Source organism: Pyrus communis, chromosome 5 (assembly GCF_041283825.1).
Source record: "Pyrus communis isolate YQ-2024b chromosome 5, ASM4128382v1, whole genome shotgun sequence".
Lineage (NCBI taxonomy): Eukaryota > Viridiplantae > Streptophyta > Magnoliopsida > Rosales > Rosaceae > Pyrus > Pyrus communis.
The window spans coordinates 8,311,990-8,335,634 of NC_142569.1; the positions used below are offsets into that span (position 1 = coordinate 8,311,990).

The 23,645-nt window shown below is 37.4% G+C and overlaps 2 protein-coding genes, 1 long non-coding RNA gene and 1 pseudogene across 10 annotated transcripts in view; all 4 read left to right on the forward strand.

Moving 5' to 3' along the window:
* The window catches only part of LOC137724680 (uncharacterized), a 28,937-nt gene that overhangs the window by 1,347 nt on the left and 3,945 nt on the right, over positions 1-23,645 (forward strand). Inside the window, exons 3-12 of one of the 6 annotated variants that reach the window (XM_088694080.1) lie at positions 11,116-11,157; positions 11,270-11,313; positions 11,684-11,719; positions 11,876-11,933; positions 12,362-12,400; positions 12,903-12,945; positions 13,028-13,096; positions 13,828-13,876; positions 14,297-14,762; positions 14,878-14,973. In XM_088694080.1, the coding sequence (XP_088550206.1) occupies positions 11,116-11,157; positions 11,270-11,313; positions 11,684-11,719; positions 11,876-11,933; positions 12,362-12,400; positions 12,903-12,945; positions 13,028-13,056 (291 nt within the window). In that variant the 3' untranslated portion in view covers positions 13,057-13,096; positions 13,828-13,876; positions 14,297-14,762; positions 14,878-14,973. Of the gene's footprint in view, positions 1-436; positions 678-11,115; positions 11,158-11,269; positions 11,314-11,683; positions 11,720-11,875; positions 11,934-12,361; positions 12,401-12,902; positions 12,946-13,027; positions 13,097-13,827; positions 13,877-14,296; positions 14,763-14,877; positions 14,974-23,645 lie in introns of those variants that run through there. The other 5 variants (XM_088694079.1, XM_088694095.1, XM_088694082.1 and 2 more) reach the window with 5 other exon arrangements.
* On the forward strand, positions 2-5,427 carry LOC148696682 (putative cyclin-B3-1; annotated as a pseudogene). The gene is made up of 15 exons (XR_015963224.1): positions 2-29; positions 537-621; positions 776-808; positions 902-953; positions 1,050-1,092; positions 1,170-1,266; positions 1,945-1,993; positions 2,417-2,742; positions 2,858-2,947; positions 3,072-3,229; positions 3,307-3,366; positions 3,519-3,617; positions 3,788-3,948; positions 4,042-4,409; positions 4,516-5,427. The product of XR_015963224.1 is annotated as a putative cyclin-B3-1 (transcript).
* On the forward strand, positions 15,093-17,008 carry LOC148696683 (uncharacterized). Of its 2 annotated transcripts, XR_015962482.1 has the most exons (4): positions 15,093-15,249; positions 15,327-15,386; positions 15,539-15,637; positions 16,438-17,008. It is a non-coding gene; the product is annotated as an uncharacterized LOC148696683 (long non-coding RNA). The 2 variants fall into 2 exon arrangements; XR_015962483.1 differs by lacking the exon at positions 15,327-15,386 and having other exon boundaries at positions 16,438-17,007.
* On the forward strand, positions 20,245-23,609 carry LOC137724444 (receptor-like protein EIX2). The gene has a single exon (XM_088694073.1). It carries the CDS (start codon positions 20,446-20,448, stop codon positions 23,500-23,502), a length of 3,057 nt encoding a protein of 1,018 aa, XP_088550199.1. The 5' UTR covers positions 20,245-20,445; the 3' UTR covers positions 23,503-23,609.

Sequence of the window (23,645 nt, forward strand, 5' to 3'; positions counted from 1 at the left end):
AATGTTAAATCCTAGCATGCATTTTCCTTGTAACTCTCTTATTTACATGATTGCATAGTATGTTGTTCTACTGACTTCAGTAGATAACTAGATATCTCTCTGTAATCTGAAAATGAACAAAAGAGCCTTCATATGAGTGGTTCAAAGATCTCATAGTTACTTACGGCCCTTAAGCAGGGTACTTCAAGTTAGTTTTCATATATAGTTCCACCCCCAAACTGGACAAAAGTTGCAAAACTTTAAAGTTTTCTTCCTGTCCATGTTTTGCTTTTTGAAGGTCAATTAAGTTTTTGTTTTCCACTGTTATGTTGTATGTTTGACAACGCAAAGACAGGGTTTTGTTTTTCTTGACAAGCTTAGCGAGTATCAACGCCTATCATTTCATATATGTTGTTCTTCCAATTGTAAGAATTGATTTTTGTGTTACTTCAATCAGGGAAAAGGGCGGGAAAGCTTTAATACTTCAGAAATGCTGGTATAGTTTCCCGGTTTCAATTGTACCATTTGAATTTTTTTTTATTATGGATAAACTGTAGCTATTAAAGAGCTGAAGGCACCTTCAGAGAGTCAAGGGACCAAGGCTATGGGTCTAAATCGTGAACCTATTGTTACAGATGGCAGGTCTAAGCCACCTTTGTTTTCCCTCTTTATAAGAAATTAGAAATTATGCCGCAATTTGTTTGTTGTGCCTTTGAAATATTCTAATCTGGCTCATATGCTTATGAAACTAAACATATAAAGACCCTTGATTAAACTTATAACTTTTTTTTTAAAGGAGGACTTCATATACTTCACTTAAGCTGATAAGGTATCTGACCAGCAGACATGTTTGTTTATTTACTGTGGATAAGATCTGTATCTGTTATTGATATATTTTCTATTTCCTCCCTCCATTTTAAAGGAAATCATTGCCGGTGCTAAAGGTCAACCCAGAGGAAGCAAGTATTCCGAAGGTTGATGTCGTGCATTATAATAATGTTCCTTGGTTCAGTTTAACAGGAGTAGGATTTCAAGTTGGACATTTATATTTTTTGCTTTCCTGCTTGTAGGAAAATGCTGGTAGAAATTCTGAAGGAAAAAGAGGGTATTATGGTAAGATGCCGTGAATATTTAAGATTTGACAAGTGCATGGCACATGATGTCTGACCAAATGCCATTTTGGAATACAATTAAGGCTACGGTTGGCAAGAAAGTAGTACCTAGAGTAAAGGATACCACGAGGAGCCATCTGTTGAGGAATCGAGTGAGTGATATCTTTGTGATTATGTGAGTGACAGTGATCCATACTACTAGTTTTCTATCCCGCTTAAAGCCAGTTAAAATGTTTTGCTGATAGTGGTGCATGTTCCTTTAAACCTCATTTTGCTTCTGAACGAACGGAATGGAAGCGTCTTTCTTGCATTTTATGGATAGGATTGCTTGTTCTCACTTCAGGCATGACTAATATGTCAATTTCAGAACTCAAAGCAAATAACAGCAGATGCAGAAGTAAAACGATAAGGGTGTACAACAAAGAACTTGTATTCTGCTGTTCACCCCCAATTTTATGAATTTTGCGGCTCCGCCCAGTTATTTTTAGTTCTTTTGAATATTGTCCTGGAAAAGGAAAATTTATCATTTTTCTTGTCCCCTGGTATCTAAGAATTGATATTATAATGCTACATGCGAATACAATTTTTGGTCTTGAAAGTTACAGCATATAGATTTCGAATGGGTGCATTGGAGAGTTTGGTTTTAGGTTTAGTCACATTGTTTTTGACTCTTGATGGGTTTCTGTATTCATTTTATTCTTCTTTACTACTATAGTTTGAATTACTACATTCATTAACTTTCTAATTCATTGAATGTCTCTATTGTTGAATGATCTTTTAAGCTTTTATGTCTTAATTAAACACGGTTGAGATTTCTATCTATTAATAGTTTGCATGTGATTTGAGATTGCAGGGGTCAGCGTAATTCAAATGTCCGTGTATTGCCAAGAAATTCTGTCAGGGTAAGTCTAATCAGAAATAGAACTCATGTCCCTCCTCCTCCTCAAATGAGAAAAAAGAATTAATGTCTCATTTTGTTTGACCAGTTCTGAAATGTAGTTGCTCAAGTTTGTCTACTTCAGACAGTAAAACAATTTCATTTGTGTTGCCATATTTTACTTTCAGTACTTCAACAATCTGTCAATGTTTTTAAAGTCATTTGGTCCTGAAATCTGTTGACTTGTGTTATTGCTTAACATGGCAACCATTTTGGCATCAACTTGAAGCTTTACGGCAATGCATTCAATTTAGTACTTCGCCTGAGTGATTGCTTTACATTACTATGAGATTACGGCATCATCCTGACTTTGTTTCTTGGCATGTTAGATCTATAGGAAGTAGATGTACGTTCTATTTATCTTCCCTTTAATTTAATTACAATCCAGTCAACTTTGTCCACACTGAAGGTTCGTGAGTCGCAAAGGACTTTGAAATCCAAGGGTGCATCACGTCCAAACAAATTAGTTTCTGCTACTGCAACTTCATCCAAAACTGAAAAAGTGGCTACTTCTCTTCCTGAGAACGTTAAGCATGAAGCCACTCAGGGAGAGCTCCCATCTGAAGCCAACTGCAGCCAGAGTGCTTCAACTATCATTTCCAGGAGAAAATCAAATAGGAGGACATCTTACACATCTCTATTGATGACTGGATCAAAGGTTGGGCCTTACCGTGTTCTATTGATGAGATCTATCAGTATTACTGGGTTTCTGAGGTAGTGATTATGATGTCTCTATACCACTGTTTTCATCCTAGTGTGGTAAGATAGTAGGTTTAGTGTAGTTCTGATTCTGACTTGTTGGCTTTGTTAAAATTGTCTTTAACTGCAGGCACAGAATCCACCTCCAGAAAATTTTATGTCGATTCAGGCAGGCATTACTCATCATATGCGAGGCATATTGGTCAACTGGTTAATTGAAGTACTGATTTAACCTTTTGATGAACTATGATGTTTTTGTATTCCTTTTTGTCTTGCTTTGTTCAATTTTACATTTCATGATGTTTAATAGCTGGCTATGCCCTTGATTTGTTCATCCGGAACAGGTACATTACAAATTCGAGTTAATGCAAGAAACTCTCTCATGGTGACATTGCTCGATCAACATCTTTCCCAAGTTACAATTAAGAAGGATGACATGCAGTTAGTTGGTATCACTGCACTCTTGTTGGCATCAAAATATGAGGACTTTTGGCATCCAAGGGTAAATATCAATATCTCAACTCATATGCATTTTTTCGTGATTTTCTTTCTAATTATCTACAACAAGAAAAATTACAGGTCAAAAATTTAATTAGCATCTTAGTTGAGACATACACCAGAGTAAAGGTGCTTGGAATGGTTTGTGCTTTTCTTAGACTCGGATTAATTCAGTATATCTGTTTTGTTAGAATCTGGAAATGTCCTGGTGCATATCTTATGAGATGAATAATGCTGCATTCTATAGTTCCCTTTTCGCTTGTCCTAAAATAAACACAGTCTTTGCTTTTCAGGAGAAAGCCTTTCTGAAAAAGCTGAAGTTTCGTCTTAATGCACCTACTCCATATGTCTTCATGTTAAGATTTCTCAAGGCTGCTCAGTCAGAAACAAAGGTATTCAGTAGTTTCTAAAGCTAACAGACATCAATTTTGATTAATGATTAACAGCATTACTAAGAAAGAAAGAAATTGACATGCCAGAGTCTAGTGGATATTAGTTCTTGATATGGATTAGATAACAGCAAAGTTGCTAACAGGCTGTTACTTTGCGGGCTGTTTTGCAGCTTGAACACTTGGTTCTACCTTATCGAGTTGTGCTTGGTTGAGTATGAAGCGTTAAGGTTCAAGCCCTCGTTGCTGTGCGCAGCATCCCTATCTGTCCCAAGGTGCACCCAGCAGATTACTCTGGCTTGGACCCCGCTCGTTACGAAGTATCCCAAATCAGGTACTGCTTTAAAGACAAGTAAATAAATTTGTTTCCTTATCTAGTGCTTGCTTCAGAATAAATTTTAATGATCGATGTTTGATTGTTGCATAGACTGTGCAGAGATGGTCTTAAGATTTCACAAAGCTGCAAGAGTGGGAAATTTGAAGGTCACATACGAAAAGTACTCTAGCCCTGATCTCAGTGGCGTTTGCAGCAATAAAACCATTGGAGACGCTTCCACACCGATTCAGCTTCGAGGGGTGGAGATAAGAATGTTAACAATTCAAGAGATAAAGACTTCAGCATCATCTAGTAGACTTGTTTTCCCCTTCATTTGTTGAAGCCTGTGTAACACGAATCCATCAAGCTTGTTGTAAAGAAGCCATATTTCGTAGCGCTTCTACTGATGGCGTCTGTTTACTCTAGGGTTTTCAGGATTACAAAATTCTTTTGTTCATTTGGTACTGCAGTTCACATCGGTATGTTGTGTTGCATGCATTTATGTTATGATCTCATTGAAGTGTAACATCATGTTGTTGCTGAGAAATTATGACGTGGGAACTGAACGCATTGTTGTTGTAACAGCTATTGCTGCGTGAATCTAGCTTCTGACTAAGGGTTTGCGGCTGTTGAACCGGGCTGACCCATTTGTTGGGGTAACAGTTTCTGATAGGGGAGAAAATGTTGTGTCTGCTGCAGGAGAGGTACATCTTGAAAGATGCATAGAAGATTTGAAGGAGAGATTTGCAAGGGTAAGCCTGGAAGTGTCTCCTTCTTTAACTAAAGTGCTTGAAGATAGTTCTGATTTACTTGGAGATATTCTTGGAGGTAGGGCTTCAAAAGAAGCCTCGGCTTGTGGAAGCCATGTACTTCTGTGAATTGAACACGACAACTGAGCATTTGGGTTCTATGTACGCTGTGCTTGGGCGAAGGCGGGCTAGAGTTTTAAAGGAGGAAATGCGGGAAGGCTCCCCATTGTTCACTGTGCATGCATATGTTCCTGTTTCTGAAAGCTTTGGTTTTGCGGATGAGCTTAGAAGATGGACTGCTGGTGCTGCAAGTGCTCTTCTTGTGCTTAGTCAATGGGCAGCACTTCCAGAGGATCCTTTCTTTGTACCGAAGACAGAAGAAGAACTTGAGGAGCTTGGTGACGGTTCTAGTGTGCTTCCCAATACTGCGAGGAAACTAATTAACGCTGTAAGACGGAAGAAGGGGCTTCCTGTAGAGGAAAAAGTAGTACAGCACGCGACCAAGCAGAGGACCCTGGCTCGTAAAGTGTAGAGGTTGTTGATATACTTTAGCTTTAGTGTTAGGGCCAATCTAGTTGTAATTAACTTACCATGGCTTAATATCTTCTGCAAATTGGCAATGCTGCTATAGATTGAGACTAAGTTGGTTGCGAGAGTGGCTCGCAATCGCAGTTTTCGCATGTTGCTGTGGCTGGATAACAATTTTGATGGCTTGACAGAAATTTTGAATTTCGATGTTTTCTTTTAATTTGATATCGAATTGGTGTCAAAGAGGTTTTTCGTGCTTTCTTTTTTAACAAGTTTACGTGAATATGTTCATGACCTGCTGTGTCTGAGGTGGCCAGGGCATTGCACGGTGGTGTTCCACGACCACACGTGCTACATGCTGTCGTTAGGGCTTCGGAAGAAAAAAATTTAGCTTAAACCCGTTGTATGCAACGATTACGGCTGCCTCTCTTTTCCGTAGGGAGAAAAGGATAGGGAAGGATCAAACGCCATAACATTTTTATTTGTACAAAAAGAGAAATTGGGCAGAAGCTACACAATAGGTCAAGTGTAGTTATCTTGGGATTCAAACATGTGACATTCTTTACAAGTATGGAGGGGTATCATCGTAATACTAGAGGCATAATACTTTTTTTTACTAATTGTAACTACTTGCTAGGTCATAAATGATTTTCGCACACAAGCACGCTACATGTTTTTGTTCCTTGATTTTTCTCTACTTTATTCGGTCCAAAATTCATTAATAAACAAAAGTGTGAGCAAAAAAAATGTGGGAAATCTTCTTTCAGACTTATTTCCTAATTTGGTTTGTGGAAAAAAGAAAAAGAACATGATAAAGACACGTATTTTAACAACTCACACATTCGTTGTTTCTGTTTGATTTATTCAATCCAATGGTTAAAAATAAAAAGGAGTGAGTCGCAAACTAAAGATAGTGTGTAAAAATCTCTTCCCAAAAAGCTTGGTAAGATAATTGTTTTCAACAATCACACGAATAGGTGTAGAGAAAAGCCAAATTGCTAAGTCATAGTCCGTCACATAAACCCTTCTTTTTCATATTAGCTTAGGGACACTCCAAAGTCCAAACTAAAGGAAATATGATAGTGTACAATATTAGTTATATGACAAACTGAACAGAGTTAGGGTGAGATCACAACTTGAATGAAGGTACACGACTTATTTTGGATGGAAAACTTAACGGAGTTAGGACGAGATTACAAATTAATGATTTCGGAAAGTTGGTACGGCAAATTACTAAAATTTTAGTTTATATGACAAATTAAAAAATATGTACAAGTTCATACGACATTTCAAATTAAAAATCTCCCTTTACAAATATACTTGCACTGGGTTATTGAAACAAACATCGGATCAATTGTGTCTCTCTACCACTCGTCGTTGCAAACCAGAGTTCCAAACAAATGCTTCTGTTCTTGTTTAAGTATTTTTTGGGTTGTTTGCTTGTTTTGTTCTTGTTTGGATTTTGTTGTCGGCAACGGATATTCTTTTTTGGATTTTGTTGCCGTCAATTGTGATAAATTTTCTGCTCCCTAACAGACGCTAGAGGAGACTTAACTATTCATAGTCTCGGCTGCACATGGATTTTCCACCAAAGACTAATTGGTGTGCCAAGACTTCTTAGGCTAGCCATCTCCATCATGCATTCGATATCATTTGGTCCTACACGGCTTCGTTAGAATTCGGAAAATGCAATAGAAAAATCTCTGTATGTCCCAATAGTGGAAAACAGATAAGAAAGCAACTAGTGTGACAATGACGATTTTCGAGTGTGTTAATAACATTTCCGTTGTGTAGAAAATTTGTAAATAATGACACAACAGTCGTATCCAAGTAGAGACTACCCGCAAGTGCGGTGTAGGTGACGGACTTGGAAACTTGTTCAACCCAATGCATCTATATCCATTTTTCACTCGAACAAAATATAAAACGTATCTAAATCCATTTTCGTAAGTTTATACCACAATAAATGAACAGTTCCCAGCTGAAGACCCTTAATTCAAAGTCTCTGCTGCATATGGATTTCTATTACCCATCAGAACCGGGTCCCAGATGTGTCGACAATGGACTTGCCAACTCGTAAAATGGACTTGCCAGCTGAAGACCCTTAATTCAAAGTCTCTGTTTGCTTGTTTTGTTCTTGTCTGGATTTTGTTGTCTACAATGGATGATCTTGTCTGGATTTTGTTGTCGTCAATCTTGTCTTAATTCAAAGTCTCTAACAGACGCTGGAGGAGACCAACTGTTCAAAGTCTTGGCTGCATATGGATTTTCCCCCAAAGACTAATTGGTGTGCCAAGACTTCCGCGGCTAGCAAACTCCATCATGCATTCGTTAAACAAGATCACATGATTGTGTCCATGACCTGCTATCTGTGAGCTGGCCAGGGCTTTGCACGGTGGTGTTCCACGACCAAACATGTTACATGCTGTGGTTGGGACTTGGGAAGAGAAAAATTTAGCTGAAACCTGCTGTATGCAACAGTTGCGTCTGCATCTCTTCTCCGTGGGAGGAAAGGAGAGGGAAGGGGTGACGGGGGAGTGATGATCGGTGGAGAAAATAAAGTTGTTGATTGAAGATGGAGGACCAACGAGTTTGGATCAAATGCCATAACATTTTTATTTAGGCTTATTTTTAGCTACATCCCTTGAAATTCGATTTTGATCTCACAAGTCAAAGGATAACGAATTTTGAGTTTCAGGGAGTAAAGTTACTCGATTTCACATAGTAGATGAAGTATAATTATTTGGAGATTTAAACATGGGACTTTCTTTAAAATGTGAAGGGACATCATCGTAATACTAAAGGCATAATATTTTTTTACTTATTGTAACTACTTGCTAGGTCATAAATGATTTTCCCAAACGCACCCTCCAGCTTATTTTTGTTCCTTGATTTTTCTCTATCTTATTCGGTGCAAAATTCATGAACAAACAAAAAGTACAGATGAAGAGAAAAAGTGTGAAAATTATTTTTTCAAAAATAGTTTCCTAATTTCACAATAAAGGAAAAGAAAAAGAAATGATAAACACAAACCCTTTTTAACCTCTTACACATTCGGTGGTTATGTTTGATTTATTCAATTTAATATTTAGAAATAAAAAGTAATGTGTGACAAACCTTGTTGTGTGAGAATTACTCTCCGAAAAAGCTTTGTAGGATAAATGTTTTCAACTATCAGAGGAAAACGTGCATAGAAAAGCCAAATTACTATGTCATAGTCGGTCACATAACCCGTTCTCAGTCATGTTGGTTTAAGGGATACTCCAAAGTCCAAACTATGGGAAATGAAATATGATAGTCCAATATTAGTTATATGACAAATTGAACGGAGTTAGAATGAGAAGACAAATTGAATGGAGGCACATGATGGAAAACTTAACAGAATTTGCACGGGATTACAAATTTACGATTTTGGAAAGTTGGTATGAAAAATTGCTTAAAATTTTAGTTTGTATAACAAATTGAAAAATGTGTAAGAGTTCATATGACATTTCAAAAAAATTCTCTACACAAATATTCTTGCACTGTGTCATTGAAACAAACATCGGAATTATGTCTCTCTACCTCTCGTCGCTGTAAACCAAAGTCTTTGTTGTTGTCTGGATTTTGTTGTCGTCAATTATGATATTTTTCTACTCTCTAACAGACGTTGGAGATGACTCACTATTCAAAGTCTCCGCGGCATATGGATTTTCCACCAAAGACTAATTGTTGTGCTTAGACTTCTGCGGCTAGCAATCTCCATCATGCATGCTTTTTCATTTGGTCCTACACAGCTTCATAAGAATTCGGAAACTTCCATAGAAAGATCTCTGTATTTCCCTTTAGTGAAAAACAAGTAAGAAAGCTACAAGCGTGGCCATGACGATTTTTGGAGTGTTAATAACATTTCCATTACGTAGAAAATTTGTAAATAACGACACGACAATCATATCCAAGTCAAGAGTACCAGCAAGTGTGGAGTACGCGATGGACTTGTAAACTTGTTCAACCCGACACATCTATATCCATTTTCGGTCGAAAAAAATATAAAACATATCTAAATCCGTTTTCGTAATTTAATACCACAATAAAAGAAGAGTAAATAAGATGATAGGTTGTGAATTTCTACAACCCATGATAGACGCCGAAGACCTATAATTCAAAGTCTTTGTTGCATGATGGATTTCTTGAGCCCATCACAACCAGGTATCAACTGTGTCGACAATGGACTTGCAAACTTTTTAAAGGGGTTGTGAACACAATCCATTCATTTCAGTTACCCTTTTTCCTTTTCTCCATCACACGACTTCTGTTGCAACTCCCCGATCACCTCAGTATAATCTATTCCTATAAATTCTGGAATTTACTAGCTAAACGTTACCATCACCAAAGCATAGCAAAGAAAATTGTGTGTGATAATGGACAGCCACTATCACCTCAGTATTGCTCACTATTTCCTTCTTTTCCTTTTGGCGTCTTCCTACATGCGGAGTACTACTCAACTCTGTTTCTGTTTGGCCAGTGGTGAACTTTCAAGCAGTGTGGAAACAAATTCGTGCATCGACGAAGAAAGACGAGCGCTTCTCATCTTTAAACGACATCTTGTTGATCCTTCTGACAGGCTTTCCTCTTGGGTGGGTCACGATTGCTGTCGATGGGAAGGGATTTCATGCAACAACCTCACCGGTCATGTCGTGAAGATGAACCTCCGGAATCGATACCCAGATCTACATTCCATTTTTGAGGAAGAGTGGGACGAGTCGGCTTATGTAAAGTCTCAATTGGGAGGTAAGATAAATGCTTCTCTGTTGAGCTTGAAACATTTAAATTACCTGGACCTAAGCTTTAATGATTTTCATCGCATTCAAGTTCCTAAGTTGTTCGGGGAGCTTAAAAGTTTGCAATATCTTGATCTCTCCTCTGCGTCATTTGGAGGAGAGATTCCCCCTTCTCTTGGTAACCTGTCAAGCCTCAATTTTCTTGACCTTGGGTGGAATCAACTCTCATCTTCCAGAAATTTGAATTGGCTGTCTCGCCTCTCTTCTCTAAAATACCTTGACCTCGAATCGGTGGATCTTAGCACCACAGGAGTCAATTGGGCGTATGCTGTTAATATGCTTCCTTCATTAGCAGAGTTACACTTATCTTAGTGCCAAATTGAAAGCATTTCACTCTCACTGCAGAGCATTAATCTTACCAGCCTCATAACACTTGATCTATCCTGGAATGATTTCGGTGGTCCTTTCCCAAGTGAATTTGCAAACTTCAAATCTCTGGAACACCTTGATTTATCTAATACAGGCTTAGAAGGCCAAATTCCTAAAGGCATTGGAAATTTGTGCAAGCTAAAGGTCTTAAGTCTTTCTAGAAGCGAATTGAATGGGGGGCTTGAAGAGTTTTGGAGAAGTTTCTCAAATTGTTCAAATATTGCATTAGAGTCACTAGATTTGTCTTCTTGTAAGCTGGTAAGCCAACTGCCGGTCTCCTTTGGAATGTTTAAAAGTTTGCAGAATCTCTACCTTGATAATAACTTTTTATGGGGCTCAATTCCAGATTCCATTGGAAACTTGTCATCCTTGAAAACTTTATACCTCTCTTTTAATATGATGAACGGCTCCATTCCAGATTCCATTGGAAACTTGTCATCCTTGAAAACTTTATACCTCTTTTATAAATTGGAAGTTGCTTTCTCGTGAATTTTGTCTTGAACTGATTGAAATTCTCTCGGTTTTTCTAGAAATTGGATCATCGGCAGAGCACTACGACACTTGTTGAGAGAAGCAAAATGTTGGCTGCTAAGGTCGGAAAAATCCGTAAGGGTTTTCGATTCCCGGATAACTTTCTTTGATTTCTTTCTCTGGTTTTTCCTTTGGATGAAATCAGTTCTGACATCTGCGAAACCCTGCTTGGTTTTCGTAATTTTCAGCCAGAATTCGGCCTAGGACAGAAAACTCAACATGCTCACGTGGTGTGGAACCGCAATTCTTGGTTCTGCTGGTTTTAAGGTCATGTGGTGGTGATTTATTTGCTTCTGACCTTCTTTTTCGATATTTTAAACTGTTGGTGTCTCAAGTTTTAAGGTTTATACAGAAAGTGACACTGCCAAAGCTGATGCCGGGATCGGGTAATTGTAGTTTTAAATTTGTGCAATTTCATTTCGATTATCGAATGTTATGGTTTTAATCAATGTCTATGTTGTTTTAGAACTAAAATCAACTAAGCCTTCCTTCCAGAATTTAAATCTTGGGATTTTTATTTGTATGCAAACTGTGCTAACAATTCAAATAGAATGGGAGCATTGTACAATGATGTCGCTAAGTAGAGGCCAAAATGTATCAGATATTAGCTGTATCTGCCCACTTCCTGCAAGTTCTTCAAGGATTGTAGGGGTGATGCCTCTAAAGGAAAGTTGGTACCTTTCATTTGCTCATATAGTTCCTTCATTTTTGGATTTTGAGCTACGAAGTTCTAAATTTGGGCCATCTTCAATGCAGGAGTGGTAAAAGTGAGAGGATTAAATCTTTGCAACGGTATGCATTTTGATATTATGATACCTATACGTGCTTGTGAATTCAATATTCTTTTGATATTTTGATATAACTGTAGAAGTTAGCAAAGGTGTGAGTAGGTTCGAGATCCTTTGCTTTTGCTTTGATTTAGTATTGTATTCTTTTGTATTTTTGTAGGGTTTCAGTGGGTACAAACGTTAAGACTGTGAATTTATCATCAAGGATATCCTTCCTGGTAAGAATGTTAAATCCTAGAATGCATTTTCCTTGTAACTCTTATTTACATGATTGCGTAGTATGTTGTTCTACTGACTTCAGTAGATAACTAGATATCTCTCTGTAATCTGAAAATGAAGAAAAGAGCCTTCATATGAGTGGTTCAAAGATCTCATAGTTACTTGCAGCCCTTAAGCAGGGTACTTCAAGTTAGTTTTCATATATAGTTCCACCCCCAAACTGGACAAAAGTTGCAAAACTTTAAAGTTTTCTTCCTGTCCATGTTTTGCTTTTTGAAGGTCAACTTTCCACTGTTACGTTGTATGTTTGACAACGCAAAGACAGGGTTTTGTTTTTATTGACAAGCTTAGCGAGTATCAACGCCTATCATTTCATATATGTTGTTCTTCCAATTGTAAGAATTGATTTTTGTGTTACTTCAATCAGGGAAAAGGGTGGGAAAGCTTTAATACTTCAGAAATGCTGGTATAGTTTCCCGGATTCAATTGTACCATTTGAATTTTTTTTTTATTTTGGATAAACTGTAGCTATTAAAGAGCTGAAGGCACCTTCAGAGAGTCAAAGGACCAAGGCTATGGGTCTAAATCGTGAACCTATTGTTACAGATGGCAGGTCTAAGCCACCTTTGTTTTCCGTCTTGATAAGAAATTAGAAATTATGCCGCAATTTGTTTGTTGTGCCTTTGAAATATTCTAATCTGGCTCATATGCTTATGAAACTAAACATATAAAGACCCTTGATTAAACTTATAACTTTTTTTTAAAGGAGGACTTCATATACTTCACTTAAGCTGATAAGGTATCTGACCAGCAGACATGTTTGTTTATTTACTGTGGATAAGATCTGTATCTGTTATTGATGTATTCCGAAGGTTGATGTCGTGCATTATAATAATGTTCCTTGGTTCAGTTTAACAGGAGTAGGATTTCAAGTTGGACATTTATATTTTTTGCTTTCCTGCTTGTAGGAAAATGCTGGTAGAAATTCTGAAGGAAAAACAGGGTATTATGGTAAGATGCCTTGAATATTTAAGATTTGACAAGTGCATGGCACATGATGTCTGACCAAATGGCATTTTGGAATACAATTAAGGCTACGGTTGGCAAGAAAGTAGTACCTAGAGTAAACGATACCACGAGGAGCCATCTGTTGAGGAATAGAGTGAGTGATTTGTGATTATGTGATTCACAGTGATCCATACTACTAGTTTTCTATCCCGCTTAAAGCCAGTTAAAATGTTTTGCTGATAGTGGTGCATATTCCTTTAAACCTCATTTTGCTTCTGAATGAATGGAATGGAAGCGTCTTTCTTGCATTTTATGGATAGGATTGTTTGTTCTCACTTCAGGCATGACTAATATGTCAATTTCAGAACTCAAAGCAAATAACAGCAGATGCAGAAGTAAAACTATAAGGATGTACAACAAAGAACTTGTACTCTGCTGTTCACCCCCAATTTTATGAATTTTGTGGCTCCTCCCAGTTATTTTTAGATCTTTTGAATATTGTCCTGGAAAAGGAAAATTTGTCATTTTTCTTGTCCCCTGGTATCTAAGAATTGATATTATGATGCTACATGCGAGTACAATTTTTGGTCTTGAAAGTTACAGCATCTAGATTTCGAATGGCTGCATTGGAGAGTTTGGTTTTCGGTTTAGTCACATTGTTTTTTTACTCTTGATGGGTTTCTGTATTCATTTTATTCTTCTTTACTACTATAGTTTGAATTACTACATTCATTAACTTTCTAATTCATTGAATGTCTCTTATGTCTTAATTAAACACGGTTGAGATTTCTAATTCATTGAATGATCATTTAAGCTTTTATGTCTTAATTAAACACGGTTGAGATTTCTATCTATTAATAGTTTGCATGTGATTTGAGATTGCAGGGGTCAGCGTAATTCAAATGTCCGTGTATTGCCAAGAAATTCTGTCAGGGTAAGTCTAATCAGAAATAGAACTCATGTCCCTCCTCCTCAAATGAGAAAAAAGAATTAATGTCTCGTTTTGTTTGACCAGTTCTGAATTGTAGTTGCTCAAGTTTGTCTACTTCAGACAGTAAAACAATTTCATTTGTGTTGCCATATTTTACTTTCAGTACTTCAACAATCTGTCAATTTTTTTAAAGTCATTTGGTCCTGAAATCTGTTGACTTGTGTTATTGCTTAACATGGCAACCATTTTGGCATCAACTTGAAGCTTTACGGCAGTGCATTCAATTTAGTACTTCGCATGGGTGATTGCTTTACATTACTATGAGATTACATCATCATCCTGACTTTGTTTCTTGGCATGTTAGATCTATATGAAGTAGATGTGCGTTCTATTTATCTTCCCTTTAATTTTATTACAATCCAGCCAACTTTGTCCACACTGAGGGCTCATGAATCGCAAAGGACTTTGAAATCCAAGGGTGCATCACGTCCAAACAAATTAGTTTCTGCTACTGCAACTTCATCCAAAACTGAAAAAGTGGCTACTTCTCTTCCTGAGAACGTTAAGCATGAAGCAACTCAGGGAGAGCTCCCATCTGAAGCCAACTGCAGCCAGAGTGCTTCAACTATCGTTTCCAGGATAAAATCGAATAGGAGATCTTACACATCTCTATTGATGACTGGATCAAAGGTTGGGGCTTACCGTGTTCTATTGATGCCTTTATTCCTTACTCATGAACTACTTTCACACTTGGCCCTATTTGCGGTTACTAGAGGATCGTGTTGAAGCTTTGAAGGCGGAAGAGCTGCCAAGTATTGATGACGATTGCAATCAACTGGAAGTTTCCGATTATGTTGATGAGATCTATCAGTATTACTGGGTTTCTGAGGTAATGATTATGATGTCTCTATACCACTGTTTTCATCTTAGTGTGGTAAGATAGTAGGTTTAGTGTAGTTCTGATTCTGACTTGTTGGCTTTGTTAAAATTGTCTTTAACTGCAGGCACAGAATCCACCTCCAGAAAATTTTATGTCGATTCAGGCAGGCATTACTCATCATATGCGAGGCATATTGGTCAACTGGTTAATTGAAGAACCGATTTAACCTTTTGATGAACTATGATGTTTTTGTATTCCTTTTTGTCTTGCTTTGTTCAATTTTACAATTCATGATGTTTAATAGCTGGCTATCCCCTTGATTTGTTCATCCGGAACCGGTACATTACAAATTCGAGTTAATGCAAGAAACTCTCTCATGGTGACATTGCTCGATCAACATCTTTCCCAAGTTACAATTAAGAAGGATGACATGCAGTTAGTTGGTATCACTGCACTCTTGTTGGCATCAAAATATGAGGACTTTTGGCATCCAAGGGTAAATATCAATATCTCAACTCATATGCATTTTTTCGTGATTTTCTTTCTAATTATCTACAACAAGAAAAATTACAGGTCAAAAATTTAATTAGCATCTTAGTTGAGACATACACCAGAGTAAAGGTGCTTGGAATGGTTTGTGCTTTTCTTAGACTCGGATTAATTCAGTATATCTGTTTTGTTAGAATCTGGAAATGTCCTGGTGCATATCTTATGAGATGAATAATGCTGCATTCTATAGTTCCCTTTTCGCTTGTCCTAAAATAAACACAGTCTTTGCTTTTCAGGAGAAAGCCTTTCTGAAAAAGCTGAAGTTTCGTCTTAATGCACCTACTCCATATGTCTTCATGTTAAGATTTCTCAAGGCTGCTCAGTCAGAAACAAAGGTATTCAGTAGTTTCTGTTCTTGTTTTAAGTATTTTTTGGGTCGTTTGATTGTTTTGTTCTTAGTTTGGATTTTGTTGTCAGCAACGGATATTCTTTTTTGGATTTTGTTGTCGTCAATTGTGATAAATTTTCTGCTCCCTAACAGACGCTAGAGGAGACTTAACTATTCATAGTCTCGGCTGCACATGGATTTTCCACCAAAGACTAATTGGTGTGCCAATACTTCTTAGGCTAGCCATCTCCATCATGCATTCGATATCATTTGGTCCTACACGGCTTCGTTAGAATTCGGAAAATGCAATAGAAAAATCTCTGTATGTCCCAATAGTGGAAAACAGATAAGAAAGCAACTAGTGTGACAATGACGATTTTTGAGTGTGTTAATAACATTTCCGTTGTGTAGAAAATTTGTAAATAACGACACAACAGTCGTATCCAAGTAGAGACTACCCGCAAGTGCGGTGTAGGTGACGGACTTGGAAACTTGTTCAACCCAATGCATCTATATCCATTTTCATTCGAACAAAATATAAAACATATCTAAATCCATTTTCGTAAGTTTATACCGCAAGAAATGAACAGTTCCCAGCTGAAGACGCTTAATTCAAAGTCTCTGCTGCATATGGATTTCTATTACCCATCAGAACCAGCTCGTAAAATGGACTTGCCAGCTGAAGACCCTTAATTCAAAGTCTCTGTTTGCTTGTTTTGTTCTTGTCTGGATTTTGTTGTCTACAATGGATGATCTTGTCTGGATTTTGTTGTCGTCAATTATGATATATTTTCTGCTCTCTAACAGACGCTGGAGGAGACCAACTGTTCAAAGTCTTGGCTGCATATGGATTTCCCCCCAAAGACTAATTGGTGTGCCAAGACTTCCGCGGCTAGCAAACTCCATCATGCATTCGTTAAACAAGTTCACATGATTGTGTGCATGACCTGCTATCTGTGAGCTGGCCAGGGCTTTGCACGGTGGTGTTCCACGACCAAACATGTTACATACTGTGGTTGGGACTTGGGAAGAGAAGAATTTAGCTGAAACCTGCTGTATGCAACAGTTGGGTCTGCATCTCTTCTCCGTGGGAGGAAAGGAGAGGGAAGGGGTGACGGGGGAGTGATGATCGGTGGAGAAAACAAAGTTGTTGATTGAAGATGGAGGACCAACGAGTTTGGATCAAATGCCATAACATTTTTATTTAGGCTTATTTTTAGCTTCATCTCTTGAAACTCGATATTGATCTCACAAGTCAAAGTATAACGAATTTTGAGTTCAAGGGAGTAAAGTTACTCGATTTCACATAATAGATCAAGTAATTATTTGGAGATTTAAACATGAGACTTTCTTTAAAATGTGGAGGGATATCATCGTAATACTAAAGGCATAATATTTTTTTACTTATTGTAACTAATTGCTAGGTCATAAATGATTTTGCCCAAACTCACCCTCCAGCTTATTTTTGTTCCTTGATTTTTCTCTATCTTATTCGGTCCAAAATTCATGAACAAACAAAAAGTATAGATGAAGAGAAAAAGTGTGTGAAAATTATTTTTTCAAAAACAGTTTCCTAATTTCATAATAAGGGAAAAGAAAAAGAAATGATAAACACAAACCCTTTTTAACCTCTTACACATTCGGTGGTTATATTTGATTTATTCAATTTAATAGTTAGAAATAAAAAGTAATGGGTGACAAACGTTGTTGTGTGAGAATTACTCTCCGAAAAAGCTTTGTAGGATAAATGTTTTCAACTATCAGAGGAAAACGTGTATAGAAAAGCCAAATTACTATGTCATAGTCGGTCACATAACCCGTTCTCTGTTATGTTGGTTTAAGGGATACTCCAAAGTCCAAACTATGGGAAATGAAATATGATAGTCCAATATTAGTTATATGACAAATTGAACGGAGTTAGAATGAGAAGACAAATTGAATGGAGGCACATGATGGAAAATTTAACAGAATTAGCACGGGATTACAAATTTACGATTTTGGAAAGTTGGTACGAGAAATTGCTTAAAATTTTAGTTTGTATTACAAATTGAAAAATGTGTAAGCGTTCATATGGCACTTCAAAAAATTTCTCTATACAAATATTCTTGCACTGCGTTATTGAAGCAAACATTGGAATTATGTCTCTCTACCTCTCGTCGCTGTAAACCAGAGTCTTTGTTGTCTGGATTTTATTGTCGTCAATTATGATATTTTTCTATTCTCTAACAGACGCTGAAGAAGACTTACTATTCAAAGTCTCCTCGGCATATGGATTTTCCACCAAAGACTAATTGCTGTGCTTAGACTTCTGCGGCTAGCAATCTCCATCATGCATGCTTCATTTGGTCCTACACAGCTTCATAAGAATTCGGAAACTTCCATAGAAAGATCTCTGTATTTCCCTTTAGTGAAAAACAAGTAAGAAAGCGACCAGCGTGGCAATGACAATTTTTGGAGTGTTAATAACATTTCCATTACGTAGAAAATTTGTAAATAACGACACAACAATCATATCCAAGTCAAGAGTACCAGCAAATGTGGAGTACGCGATGGACTTGTAAACTTGTTCAACCCGACACATCTATATCCATTTTCGTTTGAAAAAAAAAATATAAAACATATCTAAATCCGTTTTCATAATTTAATACGACAATAAAAGAGGAGTAAATAAGATGATAGGTTGTGAATTTCTACAACCCATAATGGACGCCGAAGACCTATAATTCAAAGTCTCTGCTGCATGATGGATTTCTTGAACCCATCACAACCAGGTATCAACTGTGTCGACAATGGACTTGCAAACTTGTAAAAGGGGTTGTGAACACAATCCATTCATTTCAGTTACCCTTGTTTCTTTTCTCCATCACACGACTTTCGTTGCAACTCCCCAATCTACATCGATAATCTATTCCTATAAATTCTAGAATTTACTTGCTAAACGTTACCATCACCAAAGCATAGCAAAGGAAATTGTGTGTGATAATGGACAGCCACTATCACCTCAGTATTGCTCACTATTTCCTTCTTTTCCTTTTGGCGTCTTCCTACATGCGGAGTACTACTCAACTCTGTTTCTGTTTGGCCAGTGGTGAACTTTCAAGCAGTGTGGAAACAAATTCAGTAATGAGGGATGATATACAACGAGAAATGAGTGTGGAACTTTCAAGCAGTGTGGCCAGTGGTGAACTTTCAAGCAGTGTGCAAAATACGCATCAGTAATGAGGGATGGTATACAACGAGAAATTTGGGCTAAAGTCACACAGTAGATCAAGTACAGTTATTTTAGGATTCAAACATGAGCATTTCTACAAGCGTGGAGGGATATCATCGTAACACTACATGCATAATATTTTTTCGCACACAAGCACACTTCAGTTTATTTTTGTTCCTTGATTTTTCTCTACTTTATTCGGTCTAAAATTCATGAATAAACAAAAGTATGAATGGAGAAAAAATGTGTGGAAATCTTTTTTCATAATTATTTCCTGATTTCATAACAAAACAAAGGAAAAAAGAAAGAAAGAAGAAAATGATAAACGCAAGAAAGAAGAAAATGATAAACGCACACGTTTTTTAACCTCCTACACATTCGTTGGTTCTGTTTGATCTATTCAATCTAATATTTAGAAATAAAGAAGAGTGTGTCACAAACTAAAAATAGCGTGTGAAAATCACTCTTCAAAAAGCTTTGTAAGATAATTATTTTCAACAATCACACGAAAACGTGTATAGAAAAGCCAAATTGCTAAGTCATAGTCGGTCACATAACCCCTTCTCTGTCATGTTGCCTTAAGGGACACTCCAAAGTCCAAACTGTAGGGAAAATGATAGTCCAATAGTTATATGAAAAATTAAACGAAGTTAGGGTGAGATGATAAATTGAATGGAGACATATAACTTATTTTGGATGGAAAACTTAACGGAATTTAGGCGAGATGACAAATTAACAACTTTAGAAAATTGGCACAACAAATTGCTTAAAAATTTAGTTTACATGACAAATTAAAAAAAGATGTACAAGTTCATACAGTATTAAACCAGAGTTACAAAAAATGTTTCAGTTCTTATTTTAAGTGTTTTTTTTTTTTCCAGTTGTTAGCTTGTTTTGTTATCGTCTGGATTTTGTTGTCGTCAATTATGATATATTTTCTGCTCTTTTTTTCTCCTTTAACAGGCGCTGGAGGAGACTAAATATTCATCGCTGCATATGGATTCTCCATCACGCATGCATTTTCATTTGGTCCTACACGGCTTCATTATTATTCGGAAACTTCCACAGAAAAATCTATGTATTTCCCATTAGTGAAAAACAGATGAGAAAGCGACTAGTGTGACAATGACGATTTTGGAGTGTTAATAACATTTTCGTTGTGTAGAAAATTTGTAAATAACAACACGACAGTCATATCCAAGTAAAGACTACCAGCATCTGTGGTGAAGGTGATGGACTTCCAAACTTGTTCAACCCGACGCATCTATATCCGTTATCGTTCGAACAAAATATAAAACATTCTAAATCCGTTTTCAAAATTTTACACCACATGAAAAGAACAGTTCCAGCAGAAGACCTTAATTCAAAGTCTCCGCTGCATATGGATTTCTACGACGCAACAGAACTAGGTCCCAGCTGTGTCGATAATGGACTTGCCAACTTGTAAAATGGGTTGTGAAGACCCGCCCTCTTTTCTTTTATCCATCAGACAACTTTCGTTGCAACTTCTCGATCTGCATCGATAATCTATTCCTATAAATTCTGGAATTTAGAAGCTAAACATCATCATCACCAAAGCATAGCAAAGAAAAGTGTGTGTGATAATGGATAGCCACTATCACCTCAGTATTGCTCACTATTTCCTTCTTTTTCTTTTGGCGTCTTCCTACATGCAGAGTACTACTAAACTCTCTTTCTGTTTGGCCGGTGGTGAACTTTCAAGCAGTGTGGAAACAAATTCGTGCATCGACGAAGAAAGGCGAGCGCTTCTCATCTTTAAACGACATCTTGTTGATCATTCTGGCAGGCTTTCCTCTTGGGTAAGGCACGATTGCTGTCGATGGGAAGGGATTTCATGCAACAATCTCACCGGTCATGTCGTGAAGATGGACCTCCGGAATCGATACCCAGATCTACATTCCAATTCTGATGAAGAGTGGGACGAGTCGGCTTATGAAATGGCTCAATTGAGAGGTAAGATAAATGCTTCTCTGTTGAGCTTGAAACATTTAAATTACCTGGACCTAAGCCTTAATGATTTTCATGGCATTCAAGTTCCTAAGTTCTTCGGGGAACTTAAAAGTTTGCAATATCTTAATCTCTCCTCTGCGTCATTTGGAGGTGAGATTCCCCCTTCTCTTGGTAACCTTTCAAGCCTCAATTTTCTTGACCTTGGGAGGAATCAACTCTCATTTTCCAGAAATTTGAATTGGCTGTCTCGCCTCTCTTCTCTAAAATACCTTCATCTCGGAGGCATGGATCTTAGCACCACAGGAGTCAATTGGGCGTATGCTGTTAATATGCTTCCTTCATTAGCAGAGTTACACTTATTTGATTGCCAAATTGAAAGCATTTCACAATCACTGCGGAGCATTAACTTGACATCACTTTTTAATCTTACCAGCCTCATAACACTTGATCTATCCGGGAATGATTTCGGTGGTCCTTTCCCAAGTGAATTTGCAAACTTCAAATCTCTGGAACAACTTGATTTATCTACAACAGGCTTGAAAGGTCAAATTCCTAAAGGCATTGGAAATTTGTGCAAGCTAAAGGTCTTAAGTCTTTTTTTGAACAAATTTAGTGGGGGGCTTGAAGAGTTTTGGAGAAGTTTCTCAAATTGTTCAAATATTCAATTAGAGTCACTAGATTTGTCTTCTTGTGAGCTGGGAAGCCAACTGCCGGTCTCCTTTGGAATGTTTAGAAGTTTGCAAAATCTCTACCTTGGTGGAAACTCTTTGTGGGGCTCAATTCCAGATTCCATTGGAAACTTGTCATCCTTGAAAACTTTAGAACTCTCTTTTAATATGATGAACGGCTCCATTCCACAAAGTCTGGGACAACTCTCTCAGCTAGTTTCCCTCGATCTATCTTCTAATCCTTGGGAGGGCAAACTAACGGAAGCCCATTTCATAAATCTTACCCGGTTACAAGATTTTAGAGCAGGAAGCATAGACAACCACACGTCCCTCATTTTCGACATGGCGTATGATTGGGTTCCTCCATTCAAGCTCTACATAATTTATATCGTAAATTGTCATATAGGTCCCGGTTTTGGGATATGGCTTCAATCTCAAACTGAACTGAGAGCCATCAATCTTCGTGGTAATGGAATCTCGGATTCCTTACCAAGGGACTGGCTGTTAAAGAGATCTTCCCAACTCATCCGACTAGACTTGTCTTACAATCAATTTCGTGGAAACCTTCCATCCCATTTGAAATCTCCAAAATTGGAGTGGATTGATTTGAGTTATAATCAGTTGGAGGGCCCACTCCCACTTTGGTCAGCCACTAAGGTCATTTACTTTTATCTTGAAAGCAATTCCTTTTCCGGGCCAATTCCCTCCAATATTGACCAGATGATGCCCAATTTAAATTCTTTGGATCTTTCTAAGAATCATTTGATTGGCAATATTCCTCGCTCTATCTGTAACATGCAGCAATTGCAAGAATTGTCTCTTTTTGAGAATCATTTGAATGGCATTATTCCTCCCTTTGTTTACAACATGAAGCAGTTGCGAATCTTGTCTCTAAGGAGCAATCAATTTCATGGAGAATTTCGTCATGCATGGAGTGTGAGGAGCAAAATGATGTTTCTAGATGTTAGTCAAAACAATCTCTCGGGTAATATTCCCACATCATTGGGGGTATTAATTTCCCTGGAAGTATTAAAGCTCAACAACAACAATTTTGACGGTGAAATTCCAAATTCCTTGCAAAATTGTTCTCAGTTGAGGAGTATTGATCTTGGAGACAACAAGTTATTTGGCAAAATACCACAGTGGATAGGAGGATTAAATGTATCCATGTTGTTTAGGCTGCGATTACGGTCCAACTATTTTAGTGGACATATATCCCAGCAACTGTGCAATCTTCAACAACTTCATATCCTCGACCTTAGTCACAACAACATTTCAGGTACTATTCCCAAGTGTTTGGGTAATTTGGCTTCGCTGGTCAATGATTCATATACATCAGATGATACTTTTCATGCCTTTGATGAGCAAACCACACTGACACTAAAAGGAAGGGAACTTGTGTACAACACGACTCTAGATCTTGTAAAGAGCATTGATCTTTCATCAAATACTTTACAAGGTGAAATCCCTAAAGAAATAAGTAGCCTCATTCTATTGGGTACCTTGAACTTGTCTAGGAATCAATTGACTGGAAAGATCCCTTCCGAGATCGGAAACTTGCATTGGCTCGAAACACTTGATCTCTCACACAACCACCTTTCAGGACAGATTCCTCAATGCTTGTCATCTTTAACCTCACTATCCCACTTGAACTTGTCTTACAACAACTTGTCTGGAAGAATTCCTTCAGGAAACCAGCTTCAAACGCTCATTGATCCATCCATTTATATGGAAAATCCATTGCTATGTGGCGTTCCTCTCTCAACTAAGTGCCCTGGAGATGACACTTTCCCATCTAAGGATACAAAAGACATAAATGAAGGTGGAAATGATGAGTTGTGGTTCTATGTCAGCATGGTACTTGGCTTTATTGTAGGCTTTTGGGGGGTTTGCGGCACACTGATCTTAAAGACATCATGGAGGTATGCATATTTTCAGTTCTTCGACAGCATCAAAGACAAGATAGCATTAACAATTGCATTGAAAGTGGCTCGTTTTCAAAGAATGTTTTCTTATGTTTGATAGTATTACTTATATTTGTGGTTTCCTTTGTATTTGATTTATGGGACTTGCAACTGATGTATTGAATAAAAAAAATTCTACCTTTCAATAAATGTTCCCACAAACAATTATGTATTAACTTGGAATTAATTAAAATTTCTAGT

Excerpts from the sequence above, each read along its gene's own strand:
- LOC137724444 (XM_088694073.1), top strand. The coding sequence starts at position 20,446 with ATGGATAGCCACTATCACCTCAGTATTGCTCACTATTTCCTTCTTTTT.